The 26,388-nt window shown below is 38.5% G+C and overlaps 1 protein-coding gene across 2 annotated transcripts in view; it reads right to left on the reverse strand.

Annotated features, from left to right (window-relative positions):
- TTBK2 (tau tubulin kinase 2) overlaps window positions 1-26,388 on the reverse strand; it is a 177,395-nt gene that overhangs the window by 39,609 nt on the left and 111,398 nt on the right. For both annotated transcript variants that reach the window (XM_059372637.1, XM_059372638.1), the window contains 4 exons: window positions 18,690-18,755; window positions 14,675-14,767; window positions 13,761-13,886; window positions 3,928-4,085 (listed from right to left, as the gene is read on the reverse strand). In XM_059372637.1, coding sequence (XP_059228620.1) covers window positions 3,928-4,085; window positions 13,761-13,886; window positions 14,675-14,767; window positions 18,690-18,755 — 443 coding nt within the window. The remainder of the gene's footprint in view (window positions 1-3,927; window positions 4,086-13,760; window positions 13,887-14,674; window positions 14,768-18,689; window positions 18,756-26,388) is intronic.

Here is a 26,388-nt window from a genome sequence, read left to right on the forward strand (position 1 = left end):
GTACTGAGTAACATATTAGGATCTCCAATTACTCGTGTGTTTCTAGCTATGCCTCCCTGGATCCTCTGTAATTTTTGCTTCCTAAAAGTGACTTACGGGATTCTCAGGACTAAATATTAATAAACACCGTATTAAAGGGGCACCTGGGTGGCTTAGTCAGTTAAGCGTCTGCCTTCGGCTTGGGTCATGATCCCAGGGTCCTGGGATCAAGTCCCACATTGGGCTCGGGTCATGATCCCAGGGTCCTGGGATCAAGTCCCACAGGAAGCCTGCTTCCTCCCCTCCCACTCCTCCTGCTTGTGTTTCCTCTCTCACTGTGTCTCTGTTAAATAAGTAAGTAAAAATCTTAAAAAAAAAAATGCTCTTGGTCCCACTTTCTTATTTCACCTTGCCACTGAGTTTCTCAGGTTTCAGTGGTATTGTCCTTTAGGGACTCGAACAAGTGCTATCCCTTGTCTGCATTCCATTTGCACTACTTTCTCTCTAGTCCTTTTAAATGTTTTTGTTGTTGTTGTTGTTGGGGGGAGAAGGGGTAGAAGGTGAGAGAAACTTCTTTTTTTTTTAAAGGTTTTATTTATTTATTTATTTATTTGAGAGAGAGAGAGAGAGAGAGAGAGATCACAAGCAGGCAGAGAGGCAGACAGAGAGAAAGGGGAAAGCAAGGCTCCCCGCTGAGCAGAGAGCCCTATTCCGGGCTCGATCCCAGGACCCTGAGATCATGACCTGAGCTGAAGGCAGAGGCTTAACCCTCTGAGCCACCCAGGTGCCCTGGTGAGAGAGAATCTTAAGCAGACTTCACACTAAGTGTGGAGGTGGATACAGGGCTCAATCTCACCACCCAGAGATCATGACCTGAGTTGAAATCAAGAGTTACACACTTAAAGGACTGGGCCACCCAGGCACCCCTTTAGTCCTTCTACATTCTCTTAGGACTTTTTTCCCCCTTCTGCCTTTATTCAATGCCCTTAATTAAATTTTCATTTGCGTCTACTCTCCTTTGTGCAACTTTATAATTTTTTCACTTCTAAGACATCTTTTTCTTCCATTTCTTTCCTGACCTCAATCAACTCTCATTTCTTCCTCTCTCTTCTCCTTTTCCTTTTTCTCCCATCCCCCTCTACCTTGTGGTCTATTTCTGTTCTTAGTTTTTAACTTTCTGATTCAAGGTAGTTGTCTTTATCTTTGAATGCACAAGTATATTTGCTTCCATTTGGGGTTTATTTTATAGTTTTCTTCTTCTTCATGGCTACTTCTCTGAGGGGAAATTTCCTTAGCATGAATTAGATTTTCTCTTCTGATTTTTTTCAGTAACACTGTATGGATCTTTGAAATCTTTCACTTCAAATCTGTTCATTTTTGTGGTATTAGAGTATTTCATGAGATTCGAAGTTTAATTAGTGCCCTCTTCTGTCAATGTGGCAAAGTCCAAACAATTTAGGGGATTTTGATGGTCAGAGAGACATAGTATCCTCTGATTTCATAGTTCTCCCTTTTGTAGGCTGTTAAATTTTACTTCCCCTTTGCCCTTCTGTGATTATTGATGTACTGCCTTCAACTTGAAATTCATCTTTTTTGCCAGTTCTATGAAAGTAGATCTGAGCCCTTTAGCTATTTTCCTTTGCTAGCTAGCCCTGGAGCTCTGTCAGTAGAGGGCACTGGAGAGACACTGCAGGAGGAGAGTGCTCTGCTGTGGGTTCCAGCGTGCCGCTTGGGTAGTCTCTCCAGTGCGTGTGGCTCTCCCTGGCACAAGGATCCTGCCACATCCCAGCATCTTCAGCACCTGTCTCTTGCAGCACAAAGACCGCAGCAACCAACAGCTTCCCTGAGCAATTCCCACTATCTAGAAGAAAGTAAATAGCCTTCTCTGCCACCCCAGAGAATAGATTCCCATTAAGTTCCAGAGGGCAGATTTTCAGCAAATTCTACCAGGCATCAGAGTGACTTCCCCGCCATCCAGTAAGCAACAGACATATGCTCTCCAACAAGGTCAGGACTCAGCCCTGGGGCTGGTGGGGCTCTGTCTTGGGATGCTTAATCTCAGCCCCTAAAGTAGGAGCTTTACTTGGTATTTGCTATTCCTGTCTTCTCTTCTTCCTATTAGTCTATCCCACATTACTCCAGTTCTGTATTATAGCTACTAATTCCTTGTATCATCTTCCCCTGTTCAAATTACTATGCAGTTTCTCTCTCCTGATTGGATCCAAAACATAAATGTTTTTTCCTTCACTGCTCAACTGATAAAAGGCATTTTCTCCTTCCTTTTTTCTTCTTTCTTTCTTCCATAAGCTGTATGTTTTGAATCATGCCTATTTTTACCTCTCTGTCTACCTGAACACTTTCTAGTAATTACATTTGTAGGATGGGATTAGTTTTTCTGGTGTTGGCTTAAAATCAACCTTAAGTCCTATTTCAAATTCTCTTCCTCTGCACGGTTTTTATTGATCTGCCTTTTAAAGCCTTGGGGAAGAGTTGAGTGAGGCGGGAGCGCGAGAGAGTTGGTGGTTTTGGTTTCTCTTTTTACTTATTTTGGAGTTTAGGCTAGGTATCCTTTATCTTCAAATTATGTTGAGGATGTGGTTTTTGCATAGTTTTACTTCTTCTTTCTCATTATTGCTTTATTTTAGGAGAAAAAATTGGGAGATGGGAACTTAAACTGTCTTCACTGACTTCAGTTACCCTGAACTCCTTATCATCTGGATTTCTACAAGTTTGAGACTCACCTACTTCTAACAACAATCAAAGGAGAAGGAGAACAAAGGTATGAAAACAAGAATCAAAATTTTAGAAAGGCTCTAGCTCTGTTGCTAGTATGTACTTAGTGTTGGATGATTCACTCAGCTAGTGTTAGGAGTATCTCATGTGTTTGTTTGTTTTTTAAAAGATTTTATTTATTTATTTTAATGAGTACTTTAAACAAATCTTTGTGATGATTCTAATCTAGCTAGTCAGGGCCCCTCACTTAAGAACTCTTAGACTAGCTAATCAAGGATATCATACCTAGTTAAACAAGTCCATGTAAGCTTTTCTGATTCAATAAGCTCTAGTGATCCCAATTTTTAATATAAAATCAAACAATGGATTAGTGATAAACTTCCCCAATTATAAGATGATTTTTCCCTAATTACTTTTTTTCTTTGTTACCCAAACATTTTAAAGCAACCAGAGCAGGTAAAAACAGATGGGGGGGGGGTGGAGAACGACCCCCCCCATCTATTTAATAACAAACAAAAGCAACTGTATTTAATGCATGAAGAGAAGAAAACAAACACAAGATGATAGAAATACATCATAATCTGTTCCTAATATACTTTGTAAACTAAATCACTTTCATAGAGAACAAGCTACATTTTTTGTTCATATTAAACTTAAACACAGTACAGTTAGGTGCAACTGTGGCTCATTCTTTCCAGGTCCCATATATTCTTTAGAAGTAAATGCAAACTGGGATGCCTGGGTAGCTCAGTTGGTTAAGCACTTGACTCTTAATTTTCAGCTCAGGTCATGCTCTCAGGGTCATGGGATAGAGCCCTGCTATGGGCTCAGTGGGCAGTCCACTTGGGATTCTGTCTATCTCTATCTGTCTACCCCTCCCCTGGCTCTCTCTCTCTCTCAAGTAAATAAATCTTAAAAAAAAAAAAGTAAATGCAAACAATTCCTTCTCATTTTGAAAAGCCACTGTAAATCTGACATCAAGAAATCATACAAGCTTGAAGCTCCCATTTCAAAGTATGATCTATAAATACTTTCTAAGAAAAGAAAATGTGAACAAAGACATATATAAAAGCAATGTTAATGCAAAGAAATTCATAGGCTTTCTCCTCTGTCTCAGCACTTTGTCATCTGAAGGATCTGGAGGAAATAACAGAAGTCTCTACAAACACAGTGCACCTAAGAAATCCACTGCTAAATAATCTGCATGGGACATACCCGATGGCCGCGGGGGTCAGGCGGGTGTGCAGCTGAGGGGTGGTAGAAGTAGTAGTAGTGGTCAGGGAGCCATCTGTTCCAGTCTTCTCCCAGTCAAAAGGATCACTCTCAATTACTCCAAAGGTCTTGATGCTATTGTCAAACACGGATGTCAGAAGCTATACCATAAAGAAAAAAACTAGAGTAAGGTAATAATCAGCATTGTCATTTTATTCTTTAAGAGAAAGCTGCCATGTTCACAAAGTAGTTTTGTAGGGGATTTAAAAAAAACCCCAGATGGTACAAATAGGGGAATTTGAAAAAGGACTATATGTGGATGATGATATTGAATTAATACTGATTTTTCTCAGCTGAGGTACTGGTTTGTAGTTATATAGGAGAATATCTTTGTTTTTATAAGATATATGATGAAGCATCTTATCTAAAACCTACTTTCAGATGGTGTGGAAAAGGAAGTTTGTGTTGGGGGCGCCTGGGTGGCTCAGTGGGTTAAAGCCTCTGCCTTCGGCTCAGGTCATGATCTCAGGGTCCTGGGATCAAGCCCCACATTGGACTCTCTGCTCCTCAGAGAGCCTGCTTCCTTCTCTCTCTCTGCCTGCCTCTCTGCCTACTTGTAGTCTCTGATGTCAAATAAATAAATAAAATCTTAAAAAAAAAAAAAGGAAGTTTGTGTTGTATGTGAAAGATATGTATTCAGTTTTAACCATTTAATAATTTTTTTTGTCAAAAAGGAGTTATTTTTATATGGTTCGGCTTAAATAAGTGAGCAATGTTAACAGCTGTTATATCTAGATTAAGGGGTCTACAGAAGTTCATTGGGCTTTCTTACAGTTCTGAGGGGATTGAAAAATTCTTCAGCTGTATGTAGTATGGGTGTATGTACATATTATCACAAAGAACTCTGCCACTTTATTTGGTTTATATTAAATATTTCATTTTTTGTCTTTTTTTAAAAGATTTTTTTAAAGTAATCTCTCCACCTAACATGGGGCTTGAACTCACAACCCCAAAATCAAGAGTTGCATGCTCTAAGACTGAGCCAGCCAGGTGCCCCCTCATTTTCTTGCCTTCAAATTCCAAAATTCATATTGCATGGAACACTGGGTGTTATACACAAACAATGAATCAAGGAACACTATTATCAAAAACTAAAACCCCACAAAGGATGGGTTTTGGAGAGCTCCTGGTTGGTGAACATAATGGAGGTGCTGAGAGTGATGCCCTGCACTGCCCAGACTGGACTGATGTGTCCTTTTACTAACATAGCATAATAAAAAAATAAAATTAATTCCAAACTCTGATGTGATGTAGATAATGATCTCACAAAAACTGCCCTCTACTGTTACTGATTTTTAATTTTATGATTATAGCTTCATTCTCTCCTCATCATTTCTCTTACCCTATTAGTATCCAAGAATAAATAATAATTTAGATTTCTGTCCTGAGCCATTGGGTAATAAATGGTGGTGTCATTTACTGAAATGGAAAGCAGAGAGTTTGAGGACTAGGACACTGAGAGTTTTTAGGGAGTTTAGGGAGAAAAGGGTATACTACAAACTTGAGAGTCATCAGCATATAGACATGAATAGGTATTATTTAAAGCAATAGGACTGGATATCACCTAAGGAGAGTAGGTAGCAAAGAGGTCCAAGGGCAAAGGTCTAAGGCACTCCAACATTTAGTTAGAAAGAAGACTTACTAAAGCAAAGCAAGGAGAAGTGGCTAGTGAGACAGAAAAACCAAGTGTGTGTAGTTTCAGAGGCTTACCGAAGAGAACATCTGAACAAGATGGCCAAATGCTATCAATTGTAAATTGTAAAAGTTATTTCTGATTATTTATTTGGTTTCTCTCTTTTACCGAGACTGGAAGCTACGAGAGGCTGGCACTTGTCTGATCTTGTTCATCCTAATATCTAACACAGTAGCTTATATAAGAATGCAGTATTTTGATTTATAAGAAATAAGTTTGGTCAACTGCATAACCAAAATATATTTTTTATATATATTTGGTATTTGTCCACAGTTGCTGGGTCACAGGTCCCCAAACGCTTAAAATTTCCTGAGAGAAAAGAATAGGAGTATCTTTTATTATAATAGTTGATCTGTAGTCCCAAGTTCCCGAAACCATGTCAGAGCCATAAAGGTAAAATGGCTCGCTTTTTATCCGTAACAAGCCCCTTTCCACCACCACTGAGTTTTTGTTAATACGGTGACTTTTGGAAAGCACCTATGGATAGGGGCTGGTTACCAGAGGAACCAACCCTGTGATTAGCGAGTTGAAACTTTCCTATCCCATGGCATCCATTAAAGAGGAGAGGGGCTAGAAGATTAATCAATCACCAATGGCGAATGATTTAATCAACTGTGCCTACATAAAGAAGCCGCCACAAAACCCCAAAAGGATGGGTTTTGGAGAGCTCCTGGTTGGTGAACATAATGGAGGTGCTGAGAGTGATGCCCTCGGAGAGGGCTTGGAGGCTCCAAACCCTTTCCTCATACCTTGCCCTATGCGTCTTCTCCATCTGGCTGTTTTGAAATTATACCCTTTGTAATGAACCAGTAATCTGGTGAGAAAACTGGTTTCTCAAGTCCTGAGTGCTCTTCTAGGAAGTTAATCAAACCCAAAGAAGGGGTTGTAGGGACCTCTGAATTATAGTGATAGGTCAGTCAGAAGTACAGGTGACAACCAGGACTTGGGATCGAAATCTGAAGCGGAGGGTGGTTTTCTGGGATTGAGTCCTTAACCTGTGGAATTTGATGCCATTTATCTCTGGATGGATAGTGTCAACAGTGAGTTGAATTGCAGGAAACCCAGCTGGTGCCCAGGGAATTGCCTGGTGATGATGGCAGGGAACCTATGTAAGAATTATAAGTGCAGAACCTTTAGTGACTCTAAAAACATTTTGAGAACAAACACTTGTGAGAATATCTATTGCAAGATTCCCGGAAAAAAAAAAAAATGGAGAAAAGGAAACTAAAAAGATCAAAGGAATTGGAAAAGGCATGGTTACAAAACCTGGGAATTTCTGTTCTGGTCATATTTTTGTTGACTTAAGTTACCTATATTATAGCATAGATTTCCCTAAATTGTCAAAGTTAGAGGGCTACAGAAAACACACAAGAAAGGAGGATGGATTAAGACCCAGCATATGGGGATAAAAGTCGCAGATCTTGAAGTCCTCTCTCCTGACTCTGGAAATGGAGGTTCTTGCAGAGTGGGCTGCATGCCTCCTGAAGGACGAGTCCCTACCCAGGAGGCAGCACCTGCCTTGCTGTGTGAGCACTTAGACTGCTGCCACTAAATGCACTGCCCAGACTGGACTGCCAAGGGAATGATCCTAAGCAGTTTATATGCCAGATGTCCTTTTACTATGAATTATTTTCTTAAATTTACCATAGTATTAGCGTATGTCTTAGAAATTGTAGCATAAGCCGCTGGGCCTCAGATAAAAAAAAGTTTGTTACTAAGATGGTGGTAAAGGAGACCAGCAGCAGAAGGCAGAAATATGGAAGGCACAGAACAAAAGAAACAGAGAGACACTCCCTGGCCCTCTAATTTATGGGAGGTTTCCCCTTGTTTCTAGCTCAAACTCTGATTGTTTTGTTTCCCTAACAGCCCAGCTATGCCTTCTGAGAAATTTAACTCCAGTGTCATCAGAGTCAGGGGAATCCTAAAACAGCTAAGTCCTCTGAAGCAAGAGGCAAGCCTGCTGCATTCTGATGTAACCTCTGTTTAAAGTCCCATTCCTAAAACTAGAAAGAGATTAACAGGATTAATAAGAAGCTTGGTCAGCTGTGGATTTCCTCTCTATTGTATCCTCTGATTTCAGCAATGTTGTGGCACACTGTATGAACTGGCTGCTTGACACATTTTAGTTTCAGGCTCCCACCATTGTGGATATTTATGGGTTTTATTAGTCTTCTCAACTTGCTAAACAACGCTTAACATAACTGGGACACTCTAATAAAGATACTTTTATGTTCTTATGTCAGGATCACATGATTCTACTAATTGCTGACAAAGATTTCAAATAATTCTTCATATAACTTTTTAGTTCTTTCTCTGCATTTTTATGAACCAGTCATGTTAGTATTTATTTCACAGTGGCTGCTCTATTTGTGGCCACCTCTCCAAAGAAGTCAAGATGGTGAAAAACGAACAGAGCTTCGGCTTTTTTGAATGATCCAGAAATTGGGTTCAGGCACCACTTCCAGCAGCACGAGTTTTCCCAGGCAACGGGTCTAAACTAAATCTCCATAAAATGGGAATAATAACACTACCCCACTACTACTGTGCCACTGCTGGGTATCCTTACTGTGACAATAATGTGCAAAGGCAACCAAGGGTTCTTCTTTATCCAATCTGATGCTATCTTAGTTTCCTATTAACTAGTAACTGTGTCACCTACCAGTGTAGTCTACAGGTGGAATTCAAGGTTAAGATCTTCCTACACACTCTTCAGAGACATGTGCCTTTCTCAAAACACTTTAAAAAGGATTGTTTAAATTATAAGGTCGCCACAACAGAACTGAATGTTTCTAATCACTACCTACATTTCTGAAACTGTTGGTCTAGCTTTTTCTTTTTTTTTTACTTTTAATCTAAAATAAAGATTCATAGAAAATTACAAAAATAGTACAGAGAGGGCGCCTGGGTGGCTCAGTGGGTTAAGCCATTGCCTTCGGCTCAGGTCATGATCTCAGGGTCCTGGGATCGAGTCCCACGTCGGGCTCTCTGCTCAGCAGGGAGCCTGCTTCCCTCTCTCTCTCTCTGCCTGCCTCTCTGCCTACTTGTGATCTCTCTCTGTCAAATAAATAAATAAAATCTTTAAAAAAAAAATAGTACAGAGAAGTCCTCTTCACCCGGTGTGCTCCAATAGTAACACCTTGGACAGCTAGACTACAGTATCAAAACCAGGAACGTGACATGGGTACAATCCACAGAGCTTATCAAATTTCACCAGTTTTACATGCCCTCATGTGCGTATGTGTGTGTCTCCGTGTGGATGTGTATCGATCCATAGAATTTTATTGACCTGAGGAGATTCATGGCCCAGCATCTTTTTTTCTCTTACGGTTGCTATACTGTTTCAGAATCTAATAATAAAAACGTTTTCGTAATAAGATTTCTGTTTCAATCTCGGCTATAATTCTGATAGCTTCACCTAGTTTAGTTTAACAGATAGAAAACAGTATTCATGCACTGACAAATTGATTTTTCTTAGATTTCCTTAGTAGGAGACTGTTAGGCAAACTAGGATTCAGTTCAATTTTCCTAACATTTGTTGAAAATTTAGGTGCCAGGCACAGTGCAAGGACAGTGTGGGATAAAAAAAAGAAGACATGGTTATACTTCCAGGACTTAAAAGCCAGCTGGGAAGACACCCTTGTACATAAATACAAAGTACTGATAAACTTGGATATCATTTCCCAAAACACCATAACACTTTCCAAAAGCAAGTGTCATCCATTATTCTAATTGAGACATGAATAAAAGATTCCTGGTAAAGAGCAAAACAGCTCCTCTCTCTACATCTGCTGTCAGAGCAAGCAATAGCAGGCTACTGGATGAGGTATTAGCCATGTGCAACTTATTTTTTTTTTAAGGTTTTATTTATTTATTTGACAGAGAGAGAGAGGGAGAGCACAAGCATGGGGAGCAGCAGGCAGAGGGAGAAGCAAACTCCCCCCTGAGCAGGGAGCCCGATGCAGGACTTGATCCCAGGACCCTAGGAGCATAACCTGAGCCAAAAGCAGAAACCTAACTGACTCAGCCACCCAGGCACCCCTCACAATAGTCTTCTTTAGATTATAGACATAACTAAGTGGTGAATGTGAAAAAAAAATTTCTATTTGCTCAACTCTTCTACTCCTGTGCAAACTCGATCAACAAAAAGATTTTTGTACCTAAGGTGGGAAAGTTGGAACATTTTCCAGCTCTTCCTGAATCTAGTACTATAGCTTTCATTTCATTATTTTAAGGAATATGAGCTCTGTGCATTTCAGAAATACCTATGAAATGTAAATATAAGAACACGCTCCAGAACACCTTGTATTTTCTCCATTTATAAGTCTCTAGTTATTAACACAAATTGCCACATAGGAAAGAAGGTGATAAGCTCACCTACTTAAGGTCTCTAAGGACCCAAGACTATATGCTGTCTCTCTGCTTTATATCCTGTTTATATTTACACAAAAGCAGCCATTTCGCACAGAAATAGTTAATATATATGAATAAGTTCACTGTGCTTTGATGGTCTTTTGACTGGGCAAACTGACAATGTTATAGAATGTAAAACTTTCTTTAATAGTAAAGTCTATGTGTTGTACTTTGCAGGTAAAAATGAAAAACTAATACATCATTTTTACAGGCACAGCTCAGAGATACTACAGGCTGGGTTCCAGACCACCACGATAAGGCAAATATTGCAATAAAGTGAGTCAAATGACTTTTTTGGTGTCCCAGTGCATATAAAAATTATGTTTACACTATACCAAACAATAGTATTAAGTGTACAATAGTATTATGTCTAAGAAAACAATATACATGCCTTAATTGAAAATACTTTATTACTAAAAGATCCTAACCATCTGGGACGCCTGGGTGGCTCAGTTGGTTGAGCGGCTGCCTTCGGCTCGGGTCAGGGTCCCAGCGTCCTGGGATCGAGTCCCACATCGGGCTCCTTGCTTGGCGGGGAGCCTGCTTCTCCCTCTGCCTCTGCCTGCCATTCTGTCTGCCTGTGCTCGCTCTCTCCCCCTCTGTCTCTCTGATAAATAAATAAAATCTTAAAAAAAAAAAAAAAAAAGAAAGATCCTAACCATCGCCTCAGCTTTCATTAATTAAGTGTAATCTTTTTGCTGTTGGGGGTCTTGCCTCAATGCTGATGGCTGCTGACGACCCAGGGTGGTTGCTGGTAAACAAAGGGGGTGGCTGTAACAATTTCTTAAGATAAGGCAATAACGACTCTGCCACAGTGATTGACTATTCCTTTCACAAGTGATTTCTCTGTTCCACATGACACTGTTTGACAGCATTTTACCTACAGAACTTCTTTCAAAACTGGAGTCAAGCCTCTCAAACTCTGCCACAGCTTTATCAGCTAAGTTTATGGAATAGTCTAAGTCACTTGTAGTCATTTCAATAATCTTCAGAGCATCTTCCCCAGGAGTGGATTCCATCTCAAGAAGCTATTTTCTCTGCTCAGCCATAGAAGCAACTGGTCATCCATTACAGTTTTATCATGAGCTGGCAGCAACTCAGTCATATCTTCAGGCTCTACTTCTTATTCTAGTTCTCCTGCTATTCCCACCACATCTCCAGTTAGTTCTTCCATTGAAGTCTTAAAGCCCTCAAAGTCATCCAAGAGGTTGAGAAGTTCTTCCAGACTCCTCTGTTAGTGATAATATTTTTACTTCTTCCCAAGAATCACTAATGTTCTTAATGACATCTAGAATGGTAAATCCTTTCCAGAAAGTTTTCAATTTAGTTTGCCCAGAGTTATCAGAGGAATCACTATCTACAGCAGCAACTGCCTTACAAAATTTCTTATTTCTTAAACAGTGAGACTTGAAAGTTGAAATGACATCTTAACCCATGGCTGCAGAATGGAGGTAGTGGTAAGCAGGCATGAAAACATTAATCTCATTGTACATCTCCAACAGAGCTCTTGGGTGACCAGGTGCATGGTCAGCGTGCACTCATGTTTTGAAAGGAATCTTTTTTTTTTTTTTTTTTTTTCTGATCAGTAGGTCCTAACAGTGGGCTTAAAATATTCAGTAAACCATGTTGTAAACAGATGTGCTGTCATCTGGGTATTGTTGTCCCATTTAGAGAGCACAGGCAGAGTAGATTTAGCATAATTTTTAAGGGCCCTAAGATTTTCAGAGTGGTAAATGATCACTGGTTTCAGCTTCAAGTCACCGGCGACAGTAACTTCTAACTAGAGAGTCAATCTGTCCCTTGAAGCTTTGAAGCCAGGCATTGACTTCTCCTATCTAGCTATGAAAATCCTAGATGACTCTTCTTCCAATAGAAGGCTGTTTTGTCTACACTGAAAATCTGTTGTTTAGTGTAGCAGCCACCTTCAGAAGCTAGATCTTCTGGATAACTTGCTGCCTCACCTTGTACTTTTGTGTTACAATGAAGGCTTTTCCTTAAACTTCATGAACCAACCTCTGCTAGCTTCAAACTTTTCTTTGGAAACTTCCTAATCTCTCTCAGCCTTTGCAGAATTCAAGAGTCAGGACCTTGTTCTGGATTAGTCTTTGGCTTCAGGGAATGCTGTGGCTGGTCTGATTTTCTATTAAGACCACTAAAAGGGGTGCCTGGGTGGCTCAGTGGGTTAAGCCTCTCTGCCTTTGGCTCAGGTCCTGATCTCAAGGTCCTTGGATCAAGCCCTGCATCGGGCTCTCTGCTCAGTGGGGAGCTGCTTCCTCCTCTCTCTCTCTCTCTCTCTGCCTGCCTCTCTGCCTTCTTGTGAGCTCTCTCTGTCAAATAAATAAAATCTTAAAAAAAAAAAAAGACCACTAAAACTTTCTCCATATCAGCAATAAGGCTGTTTTGCTTTCTAATCACTCATATGTTCACTAGAGTAGCATTTCTAATTTCCTTCAAGAACTTAACCATTTGCATTCACAACTTGACTAACTATTAGGCAGAAGAGGCCTAGCTATCAGCCTATCTTGGCTTTTGGCAGGCCTTCCTCACTAAGTTTAATCATTTCTAGAAAGCTTTTGATTTAATGTGATAGACATGAAACTCTTATTTTCACTTGAACACTTAGAGGTCACTGTAGGATTATTAACTGACCTAATTTCAAGATTATTGTGTTTCAAGGGATAAGGAGGCTGAAGAAGAGGGAGAGATAGGAAATGGCTGGTCAGTGGAGCAGTGAGAATGCACACAACATTTATAGATTAAGTTTTTCATTACATGGGTAGGGTTCATGGCACCCCAAGACAATTATAGTAGTAAACATCAAAGATCACCGATTAGAGATCACTATACAAATGTAACAATAACAAAAAAGTTTGAAATATTTCATAAACTATCAAAATGTGACACAGAAACATGAAATAAGTAAATGCTGTGGAAAAAATGGTGCTGATGGACTCGCCCAATGCAAGGTTGCCACAATCTGTAAAAAACGCAACATGTGCAAAGTGCAATGAAATGATGTATGCCTGTTTTAACCTATGTGTGGCTTCATTTATGTCTTCAGAGGTAGTAATTATTTTGCATTCAGCTCCAACTTCTCCCTGAAAGCAACAGAATCTTCTGAAATATATAGTTGGTTGGGGTTAAGGGTGCAATTTGCGGTAAACCTACTCAAGGCCTTATGAATGGACACCCTAAGGAAATGATTCACTGACCACAGATAAAATGGAGCCAATAATCTTCACTGACTTTGTTCCATAGCATATTAACATATGATATTACAGCCCTTAAGCCCTTAACAGATACATTACCCAGCTGGATATTTCCTTCTGATCAACAAATTAGCTACAGGATTTACATAATTTGGACCATCAGCAGTTCTATACACCAAATGAATCACAGCAGGAACAGTAAAATCTGTTCAATAATAAAGAAACCTAAAACTCTAATGAAGTATGCCCACCCAGAATGGAGGAAACACACAGACAAAGACACACACAGATACACAAACAGACACACACAAACATTGTCCTCATCAGTCAATTTTACCACATTTCTCAGGATGTATTAAAATATCATTGTAGGGACCTTCCATACTGATTTACAATATAAAATAAGTGAAGATAAAGACTAAATGAGAGAAGAATTAACCCACAGAACTCATAAAGATGATTACCTGGTAGTCTGGTTTTGTAAAATAATCCAAAGAGGAGATGTGATCCAAAAAGATGCTGAATTCTGGAGGGAGATGTTTCAACATAAGCCTGTGGTCATACCTCTCCTTAATAGAACCTACTTGCTCCTGGGAAGTAAAGAGAAGAGGAACCAAAGTCAATTTCTCTTGGCAGCTACACATTAACAGCCTCTCAGTAACAGTCTCAAGGGTATGTACTAGAGAATGAGATAGTGAGTAATTAAGTATAAAGCAAGATCTGAGCTCTGACTAATAGCTTAATGTACATTGCTTTATGGGGGAAGGGAAGACTGTAATGAATAACCAAAAGGGTAACACAAGAGTTCTGCATCAGTGAATGGACAGTCTGCCAAAATAAAGAGTTGGTCTTCAATCTAGTATATACTTTTTTAATCAACACATGTTTAAAGTTTCCAAATTAAACAAAATAATGTAACAATTAAAATTTAAAAGCTTACATGACTTATAAAAAGAAAAAAGGAGAACTAGGGAAAAGAAAAGCTCTGAGGGAAAGCTAGAAATCCGATCAAAAGCAATGATTTAGGGGCGCCTGGTTGGCTCAGTGGGTTAAGCCGCTGCCTTCGGCTCAGGTCATGATCTCAGGTTCCTTGGATCGAGCCCCCCATCAGGCTCTCTGCTCAGCAGGAAGCCTGCTTCCCCATTCTCTCTCTGCCTGCCTTTCTGCCTACTTGTGATCTGTCTGTCAAATAAATAAATAAAATCTTAAAAAAAAATAAAAAGCAATGATTTAACAGATCCTTAAATGAGTATTCTTCATGTATGTAGAAAAAAATCCTAATATTAATTAGATTTTTAATATCAGCTTAATTTTAGTTATTTTATGTAAGTATATTCTCATCCATTATGTCTACCCGGGAGAAAATTTCCAAAATTACCTTGTCCTTTATTTTTCTCCAAGGCAGCTGACCAACCACAAACTCCACCAACATGTAGAATAAGGACCAAAGGTCATCATGTCTTCCCATTTCCTTTATAAGCCAAACAGAATTCAGTCACATTATGTAACTACTCCTTTTGAGTATATTACATTGTCTAAGGACTAACCATTGTGTTTCGTCTTATTAGGCTTAAAAATTGTAATTTCTTCTGGTATAATCTTCTGGTAAATATATCTACATAGCTATCTATAAAATCTTCTGGTAAATATATCTACATAGATATCTATAACAATGTACATATCAGAATAGATATAACAAAATACTTTTTGCTACAAAGAACAACCCAAAACCCAGAAATGCTGGAAATGTAATTAACAGCTCGTTAATTAATAAATGGGTTCATTAAGAAGGGAAAGTGGTTGCCAAGAGCTGAGGGAAAGGGGAAGGGCGAATTAGCATTTAACAGGTATGGAGTTTCACTGCTGCAAAATGAAAAAAGTTCCAGGGGCGCCTGGGTGGCTCAGTGGGTCATGCCTTCGGCTGGGCCTCTGCCTTCTGCTCAGGTTATGATCCCAGGGCCCTGGGATCGAGCCCCACATTGGGCTCTCCGCTCAGTGGAAGCCTGCTTCTCTTCCTCTCTCTCTGCCTCCCTCTCTGCCTACTTGTGATCTCTGGCTGTCAAATAAATAAATGAAATCGTTTAAAAAAAAATGAAAAATGTTCTAGAACTCTGTTGCTCACTAATATGAATATACTTAACACTGCTGAACTGTGAGCTTAAAAATGGTTAATGTGGATGGCAGCTACACTGGTGAGCAAAGCATAATATACAGAGTTGTTGTATCACTGTGTTGTACACCAAAAACTATTGTTACACTGTGTCAACTATACTAAAAGAAAGAAAGAAAGAGAATGAATGAATATGGCTAACATGGTAAATTTAATGTGATAATGTTTTTTTATCACAATAATAAATAAAGAAAGCAAATTCGAGGAGCCAAAATTAAAGAGAAAGCTGGAAACAAGAGAAGCAAGCTGATGGGGAAGCTTTGGATTTAGGGGACTCTGTTACAGGTTTTGTCAACCAGGGTTTTAACAGTGAGGAAAGGGACAGCTGTAAAAGCACTGGGCCTACACAAGACAGGAGTTCTAACTGAGACACCTTCTCTTAGGCCCTCACCAAACAGTTTGGATCCTCTCAGGGCTATCTCTACTGGTATATATCTGGTATATACATTATACTACAGTAATTATTTTTTCTGTAAAATTTAACCACTATCAAAAGGATAAAGTAAGTAATTAAAAACATTGTCCCCTCCAAAAAAAACACATTGCCCTGAAAATTTGCAGTGACAGACCTGTCCTTCACTCAGATTTGGGGTTTAAATTTATACCACTTGTGTGGTTTGGGAAACAAAATCCAGAAATTTTTTTATGGGTGAATCTGTCCTGTAGTAATGACAAATGCAAATGAAAATCCTCTCAAGATAAAAGCACCTTTAAATTCAGGCCTCAAAGAAGTCCTATAGACTAAGACCCACCAAATATAAGCTGCTTATTCAGAAGTATAAAATACATTAAGAAGCAAGCTATCATAAGCTAATGGCAAGAGAAATTATAGAGCAGAATTAGATATCCAAGAATTCCAGATATGGAATTATAGGATAAAGAATACAAAATTAAAATATTTAAAATGCTTAAGCAAGAGGCGCCTAGGTGGCTCAGTCACTAAGCATCTGCCTTTGGCTCAAGTCATGATCTCAGGGTTCTGGGATTGAGCCCCACATCAGGCTACCTGCTCTGTGGGGAGCCTGCTTCTCCCTCTCCCACTCCCCCTGCTTGTGTTCCCTCTCTCTCCCTCACTCTGTCTCTCTGTGTCAAATAAATAAAGTCTTTTAAAAGAATGCTTAAGCAAAAAATGGAATCAAAGTCATGAGATAGGAACCATACCCTATCTAAAAAAATAAAAAGACCAGTTTGATTTCAAAAAGGACCAAAAAGAACATCGAGAAATTAAAAATTCAATGGCTAGGTTAGAAAGCTGATCAAAAACAGCAAAAAAAAAAAATAATAATTAATTAATTAATTAATTAATGAACAGGAAGACAGATCCTAAGAAATTATCTAGAACACAACACAGAGACACAAGAGAAAATCTGAGAATGAATTTCAGAGGCATGGAAGACAGAACAAGAAGATCTAACATACATCAATTTGAGATATGAAAAAAGAGGTATTAAAAAGAAAGGGGGGAAAGGAAATATTTAAAGAAGAAATGTCTGAGAATCTTCCAGAATCTATGAAAGATGTGAATGTTCAGATTTAGGATGCACAACAAATCCCAAACTGAATAATTATAAAGAAATCCATGTGTAGGCACATTCTAACTTATCTGTAGAACAGCAAAGACAAAAAGCAGATACCTAAAATGTTGAAGAACAAGGATAAATTAAATGCAAAATAACAATGTATTGAATAGCAACCACAGAACCAGAAGACAGAATTTCTTCAAATTACTGAGACAAAACAAATATTAATAAAGGACTGAAATGTAGGACAACAATGTAGTGAACAGAGTTTAAGTAGTTTGAAAAGTCCTATACTGTCTGGGAATCATTCATGTTAAAAGTTGAAGATTAAAGTATCCAAAACAAATGAAATGGAGTATATTTTTACTTTTTTTAAATTTGTGGATATTTCTAAAAGTAAAAATATATTATCTTTCTACTAGATATTCTGGAAATGCTTATATAGCTATTATGATCTCTGGAAATGTTTATGCTTATCTCAGAAAAAGTGTCCTATTTCAAACATTCCAATGTGGACCAAAATTTTAAACAGAATTAATTAAAAAGCTTAGTAAGTTTAAAGGTTTTTAAGAATGTATCTGGAAAATAAGAGTACTTTCTTTTCAAGACAAAATAACTGACTAGATGCCTTATTTTTTTCTAAGTTTATTTGTTTTTTTGGTAATCTCTACACCCAACATGGGGCCCAAACTCACAACCCTGAGATCAAGTCACATGCTCTTCTGACTAAACCAGCCAGGCACGTACCCTAATTGGATGCCACAAATTAATACAACACTGAATCAAACCAAATGAGCTGAAATGCTTGACAGAGTGCTACATTATTCACTGATAAAAATACTTTTCCTATTTTCAATTTATAATCACATTATTAGAAACAAAATTAACTGGAGCATAACATATAAGACCACAGTATACTCTTCCTACTATAGTTAGCATTAGTCAAATTTTCATTAAATTTCATTATTTTGGCTTCACAGAACAAGAGTAAGGTAAGATGAAGAAAAGATTTCTCTTTATTTTATAAGGGAATGACATGTTAAACTTCTCACCTCCAACCAGGGAAGTTCAAGGATTAAGAATCCACAAAATACCCAACTTTCCTACTCATAATTAAGGTTCAGAATGGGGAAAAAAAAATCAGAGAAGAACAAAAGGAGCAAAGTAAAAAAAAAAAGAGAGAGAGAGAGAGAGACTTTAAAATGTTTACCCAAGAGGTATCATTTCCCAGAAAAATTTGAAAGTAGTTTGTACTTGAGATCTTCATGAAAAGAAAAGGTTTAATGGAGAGGGGATACCACAGATTAGATGCATACTACAGATAAAATGATGACCCCTATATTTCAAGGTATTGTAAGTATGATATTCCCTAATAACTTCTTCTTAAGATTAGAATGCAGATGTTTTACTTCTTCAAAATTCTGTATCAGATTTGTTAATACTTATACTTAATTAAGGACACAAGGTTCCCTACACACACATACACACATTCTTAGCTATTATCTTCTCTGGCAAATACACTTTATTTTTTATGTAGCTGTACACATCTATCATCTACTATACATACTATGGTACATTAGTATTACTAACACCTTACTCTCTGCTCCCAAGCACCTTCCATACTTGTGTATCTGATGTAAAAAAGTCAATCTCATTCAAGTAATCATCATGCTTATATAGATATGATTAGTTCAGATACCTACCCTGTTTCGATGAGCGTTGATTGATGCATAACGAACTGTCCCTCGAAAGCCTGCCACAGCTCGAGGCTACAACACCACCAAGAAAAGAGTAATAAAATGAGCTTCAAATAGCAAAAGACTCAGCACACCCAAACCCATTAAGTAGAAGGGAGAAACATGCATTACTGTCACAATAAAATACTACTTAAATTTCTAATTTTTTTATTGCAAAATTACAGAAAATTAGAGAGTTATCTCTAAATCATGTTAAAAAACTACTAGCATTTTAATTATCAGGGAGTCCCATTTTTTTGTACCTGCATTTTAAAGTAAAGCAGCATTTATGACAAATTCTGTACAACAAATTTAGAAAACACTAAATACTTTCATATATCCAGAATCATGCCAAGCATTGTAGTATATACACTAATATTCAGGCTCTGATTACATTTAAGCACAGTAAGACCATAAGGAGTCTGTAAGTAAAGATGCCAACCTATGTCTTGGCTATTTCACTCAAACTCAACTTGAAGACGATGGCAACTTATATCCTTCCCTATATGTGCAATTCATATATTCATAAATCAAGTTACTGGGTAACTATTACATGCCAGGTACTAAAATAATCCAAACATGAATAATACATGATCCCACTTCTTGGAGAGCTCAACTTAGAATAAAGTCTAAACTTTTCTTATTTGGCCTACAAGAGTTCCATGATTTGGCACTGGCCTCATTCCCAAACAGATTTACTTACAGTTTCTCCTACAACCAACTGTGTACCTAGCTTATTCTGCTATTCTCTCCAGTGAAAAGCCAACACTTTACCTTCAATGGCTGACTCTTCTACCCAACACCAAGCCCTCTGCTCAAATGTCACCTCCTCAGAGAAGTACTCCTTAATCGACCTAATCTAAAATACTACCCACCCCCTTCAATGCCACTCCATTCTTTTTTACTCTGCTTTATTTTTTCTCATAATACCTTTCCTTACCTAAAATTAATTTTATTTAGACTTTTACTTATTTGTTCACTGCCTATTTTATTTCATTGAAATATAGACTCTGTGATGGCAAGGTCTTGGTTTGCTCATTTCACAGACACAGAAACAGGCTCTGAGAAGTAACTAAATTTATCTGAACACACAGAATCAGTAGGTGATAAAACAAGCATCAACCAAGGTCTTCTGACTTAAAATCATACACTGTTTCCACTCTACTGCTTCACAAGGATCAAGTCAGTATCCTAAAGACTCAATATGAAAACTTGACAAACCTGAAAATGACCACAGCCAATAACTTTCATTAGTAGAGGTTTTTCCCCCAGTAACTGTTAATTATCTTCAATTAAGATGTGTTACTGTTATAATCAGAAAAAGAGTATAATAAATGTTCTTTTAAAAATCTTTACCTACCAGAATCATTCTGGTCACATGTTGTAAGATAGACATTCTATGTGTTCTTCCTTTTCTATGTGTTCTTCCACATATATTTTTGTAATATATGTGTTATCTTTTCAAATTAGTTTTCCATTTATTTCTTGTTTCATGAAATTCTGTCTTCTCTTTTTAAAAATTTTCATTCCATTTCATTTTGAAATAAGCTCCATGGGGCTTGACCCCACGACCCCAAAATCAAGAGTCACATATTCTACTGACTGAGCCAACCAAGTGCCCTTCTCTTTCCATTTTAATTACTCCTTTCTGTTTTTGTCTTAAGATTTAACAATTTAAAAAATATTCTTGGGGCACCTGAGTGGCTCAGAGGGTTAAGGCTCTGCCTTCAGTTCAGGTCATGATGCCAGGATCGTGGGATGGAGCCCCGCCATCCGGCTCTCTGCTAGGCGGGGAACCTGCTCCCCTCCCCCCACCCTCTGCCTACTGCTCTGCTTACTTGTGATCTCTCTCTGCCAAATAAATAAATAAAATCTTCAAAAAAATATTCTTTGTATTTAATGACAACGCTCATTAATCAAAAGTTCCTGTGATATATTTAAATCCCTTTTCTCACCTGACACTCATTGACAATCATAGTCAGTAGATCTCAATATTTTCCTACAATATCACAACTAACAGGAATAGCTAATATTCTCAATCTGATGGAACTTTGAGATCAGAGATTTCTTTTTCAAACAAAGATGTATAAGATTATACACAAAAGCCTACTGTCAACTCTATTCAGTAGATAACATTTCACTGGTTTTACTTTTATTCATTACCTGTCAAGAACATTCACTAACAAAAATGTTTTCATAGCATGTACTTTTTCCCAGTTATTTTCACTCCAGTAACTATCAGGATAAAAATCTCCAGAGCTATTACCACACTATGCAATCCAGTCCACAGTTAATTGGACACCTAGATGTCCCCCTGATAGATTCTGGGCCAAGACAAACCCAGGAGACTCTTTCCAGTTAAGAATACCCCTGACTTTGCTTCTGTCATGGAAAGGTTGGGCCAGAGAGAAAAAGAGATCAGCTGTTTAGAAAGATCTTGATGTGATTCATCAAAGAAATAATGCCAGGTCAAGAAAATTCAGCATCAACCCACCTGGGAAAAATAGCCATATATAGAACTACTTCTAATTTAAAGCAGATTACAATTAAGATCATTAGCAAAGTACAATAAGCTATGAAAGCCTAGAAATGGAAAGCATTAGTTCCATTTGGTGAGAGGGGAGAAGGAAAAGTCCTGCTGAAGAAGAAATAATCTTAAGAATAAGCAACATTTGGGGCACCTGGGTGGCTCAGTGGGTTAAGCCTCTGCCTTCGGCTCAGGTCATGATCTCAGGGTCCTGAGATCAAGTCCCGCATCGGGCTCTCTGCTCAGCAGGGAGCCTGCTTCCCTTCCTCTCTCTCTGCCTGCCTCTCTGCCTACTTGTGATCTCTCTCTGTCAAATAAATAAATAAAATCTTAAAAAAAAAAAAGAATAAGCAACATTTAATGGGGCCTTAAAATAGATGATCTCTTGACTGTCCAGGAAAAGCTCTCAGTTCTTCCCCACTGAGGATAATATTAGCTGTGGGTCTTTCATACATGACCTTCATGATGTTGAGGTATGTCCCTTCGCTATAACTTTGTTGAGGGTTTTTTAATCAAGAATAGATACTGTGGATTGTCAAATGCTTTTTCTGCATCTATTGAGAGGACCACATGGTTGTTATCCTATTATTTTTTTAAAGATACTATTTATTTGAGAGAGAGAGCACAAGCAGGGGGAGGGGCAGAGGGAGAAGGACAAGCAGACTCCCCACGGAGCACAGAGCCCAATGCAGGGCTCAATCCCAGGACCCTGAGATCATGACCTGAGACAAAATCGGAAGTCAGACACTTAACCAACTGAGCCATCCAGGTACCCCCTTATTCTTTCTATTACTAATGTGGTGTATCATGTTGATTGATTTGTGAATACTGAACCACCCCTAGAGCCCAAGAATAAATCTCACTTGGAGGTTTTTCAAATAGTTAAAAAGAGTTACCCAATGACCCAGCAATTGCCCTACTAGGTATTTAAACAAAGGATACAAAAACACAGATTCAAAGGGTTACATGCACTCCAATTTTTATAGCAACACTATCAACAATAGCCAAACTATGGAAACAGCCCAGATGTCCACTGACTAATGAATGGATAAAGATGATGTGGTGTGTATACACAGTGGAATATTACACTTAGCCATCAAAGAGAATGAAATCTTGCCATCTGGAACAACTTGGATGGAGGTAGAGTGTATTATACTAAGTGAAATAAGTCACTCAAAGGAAGACAAATACCATGACTTCACTCATATGTGGAATTTAAGAAACACAACAGATCAACATATTGGATGGGGGAAAAAGAGAGATAGGGAAACAAACCATAAGAGACTTTTTAAAAAGATTATATTTAGTTATTTGAGAGAAATAGAGTGTGCATGAGAAGTGGAAAAGGAGAAAGAGAGGCAGAGAATCTCCACTTGATCTTAGCCCAAAGGCTGAGAAGTGTATGAGGCAGAGAATCTCAAGTTGAGCTTGATCCCATGACCCCAAGACTATGACCTGAGCCAAAACCAAGAGCTGGACACTCAACTGATTGAGCCACCCAGGCACCCCAACCATAAGAAACTCTTAAAGATATAATAAACCACGGGTTGATGGAAGGAGGTGGGTAGGGGATTAGCTAGATGGGTGGTGGGCATTAAGGAAGGCACTTGTTATGATGAGCACTGGGTGTTGTATGTAAGTGATGAACCACGGAATTCTACTCTTAAAACCAATACTGCACTGTACTGTTAACCCACTAGAATTTAAATAAAAATTTGAAAAAGAAAAAAACTAAGGATCTCTTGAAACCTAACTAATGGCAATTGGGCAATATCTATCAAAATTTCAAAGGCACACATTCTCTTTGAAAAAGTCATGTCACTTCTGGAAATTTATATTACATATATACTTGCATATATGCAAAAATAACGGACATAACACATTCACTCACTACATTAATGTTTGTGATAGCAAAAGACTGAAAGTAACCCATATGTTCACAAATACGTTCACAGACTGATGAAATAAATCACAATACATCCTTAAAACAGAATATACTTTGCAGCTTCACAAAAGAATGAAGACGCTCTATATCCTGACATGGAAAGATCTTGTACATACACTGTGGAAAAAAGACAAGTGCAGAATGTACATCATGCACCTTTTAAATCAAAAAGAAAAATGAGAATATACATTCATCTATATTGCATATTCAAGAAGAAATTCTGGAAGAATACATTAAAGAAAAAATAAAAATATAGTAACCTAAAGGTTTGAAGAAGGCATAAGAGTAGTATAGAAAATGAATGCATTTGGGATAGCAGGGATGAAAGAGAGATTTGTTTCATTGCTTCCTACCATTTAGTTTTTTTCAAGTCAATTTTCAAGGTACAGTGTATTCCTATCACCCCAAGAGTTCTCTTTTTTTTAAATTACATATAATATATTATTTGTTTCAGGGGTACAAACCTGCGATTCATCAGTGTTGCACAATTCACAGAACTCACCATAGCACATACCCTCCCCAATATCCATCACCCAACTACCCCATCCCCATCCCCTCCACTGTAGCAACCCTTAATTTGTTTCCTAAGGTTAAGAGTCTCTATAGTTTGTCACCCTCTCTGGTTTGATCTTGTTTCATTTTTCCCTCCCTTCCCCTATGATCCTCTGTCTTGTTTCTCAAATTCCTCTTATCAGTGAGATCAAATGATAATTGTCTTTCTCTGACTTATTTCACTTAGCTAATACCCTCTAGTTCCATCCATGTCATTACAAATGGCAAGATTGCGTTTTTGATGGCTGCGTAATATTCCTGTGTGTGTGTGTGTGTGTGCGCGAACGCACGCACGCACGTGCATCACATCTTCTTTATCCATTCATCTGTCAATGGACATCTAGGTTCTTTCCAAAGTTTGGCTATTGTGGATATTGCTGCTATAAACATTCAGGTGCACATGCCCCTTTGGATCACTACATTTGTATCTTTGGGGTAATACCCAGAAGTGCAATTCCTGGGTCATAGGGTAGCTCTATTATCAACTTTTTGAAGAACCTCCATAATGTTTTCCATAGTGGCTGCACCAGCTTGCATTCCCACCAACAGTGGAGGAGGGTTCCCCTTTCTCCGTATCCTTGCTGACATCTGTTGTTTCCTGACTTATTAATTTTACCCATACTGGCTGATGTGAGGTGTTGTATCATTGAGGTTTTTTTTTAATAAACATATATTTTTATCCCCAGGGGTACAGGTCTGTGAATCGTCAGGTTACACATTTCACAGCACTCACCAAAGCACATACCCTCCCCAATGTCCATAACCCCACCCCCCTTCTCTCAATCCCCCTCCCCCCAGCAACCCTCAAGTTTGTTTTGTGAGATTAAGAGTCACTTCCCTGATGCCAAGTGATTGTGAGCACTTTTTCATACGTCTATTGGCCATTTGGATGTCTTCTTTGCAGAAATGTCTGTGCATGTCTTCTGCCCAATTCTTGACTGGATTATTTTTTCTTTGGGTGTTGAGTTTGATAATTTCTTTATTGGTTTTGTATACTAGCCCTTTATCTGATATGTCATTTGCAAATATCTTCTCCCATTCTGTCGGTTGTCTTCAGTTTTGTCGACTGCTTCTTTTGCTGTGCAAAAGTTTTTTTATCTTGATGAAGTCCCAAGAGTTCATTTTTGCCCTTGTTTCCCTTGCCTTTGTTGATGTGTCTAGGAAGAAGTGGTTGCAGCTGAGGTCGAAAATGTTGCTACCTGTATTCTCCTCAAGGATTTTGATGGATTCCTGTCTCACATTGAGGTCTTTCATCCATTTTGAGTCTATTTTGTGTGTGGTATAAGGAAATGGTCCAGTTTCAATATCCTGCATGTGGCTGTCCATTTTCCCCAACACCATTTGTTGAAAAGATTATCTTTTTTTTAAAAAAAGATTTTATTTATTTATTTGACAGAGAGAGATCACAAGCAGGCAGAGAGACAGGCAGAGAGAGAGAGAGAGAAGGAAGCAGGCTCCCCGCCGAGCAGAGGGCCGGACCTGGGACTCGATCCCAGGACCCTGTGACCATGACCTGAGCTGAAGGCAGAGGCTTTAACCCCCTGAGCCACCCAGGCACCCCAAGATTATCTTTTTTTGATTGGACATTCTTTCCTGCTTTGTCAAAGATTAGTTGAGCATAGAGTTCAGGGCTTCTACTTCTGTGCTCTCTATTCTGTTCCACCGATCTATGTGTCTGTTTTGGTACTATGGTACCATACTTTCTTGATGATTACAGCATTGTGATAGAGCTTGAAGTCTGGAATTGTGACACTGCCAGCTCTGGTTTTCTTTTTCAACATTCCTCTGGCTATTTAGGGCCTCTTCTGGTTCCACATAAATTTTAGGATTTTGCTCCATTTCTTTGAAAAAAGTTGATGATATTTTTATAGCGATTGCATTAAGTGTGTAGATTGCTATAGATAGCATAGATATTTTCATATTTGTTCTTCCAATCCATGACCATGGAATGTTTTTCCATTTCTTTGTGTCTTCCTCAATTTCTTTCATGAGTATGCTATAGTTTTCTGAGTATAGATTCTTTGCCTCTTTGGTAAGATTTATTCCGAGGGATATTATGGCTTTGGGTGTAATTGTAAATGGGATCAACTTCTTAATTTCTCTTCCTTCTGTCTCATTGTTGGTGTATAGAAATGTAATTGATTTCTGTGCATTGATTTTATATCCTGACACTTTACTGAATTCCTGTATGAATTCTAGCAGTTTGGGGGTGGAGTCTTTGGGGTTTTTCTTATAAAGTATATCATCTGCAAAAAGTGAGAGTTTGACTTCCTCTGTGCCAATTCAGATGCCTTTTCTTTCTCTTTGTTGTCTGATTGCTAAGGCTAGGACTTCTAGTACTGTTTATAGCCGATGTGCCTAGGCTGCTGCTGGTTCTCAAGACTAAGGTCTTTTGTTGACTGTGTGGACCAAAGTGCCTGGGGCTTCTTGCAATTTCAGCCTGCCCAGCTTCTGCGTACTTCTGACTTGCTGCTAGGCATGGCCAGAGCTGAGCAGGATGGGAATGGTGGTAGGGAGAGGATGGTTAGGCGGGGGAGGGGAGATTTCTATGTAAAATAAAAAAGATAGAATCTTTAAAAAATATATATATATATAAACCTCCTCAGACTTCAGCTTCCAGGATTTCTCCAGTCCTTGCTCTC

Source organism: Mustela nigripes, chromosome 13 (genome assembly GCF_022355385.1).
Source record: "Mustela nigripes isolate SB6536 chromosome 13, MUSNIG.SB6536, whole genome shotgun sequence".
Lineage (NCBI taxonomy): Eukaryota > Metazoa > Chordata > Mammalia > Carnivora > Mustelidae > Mustela > Mustela nigripes.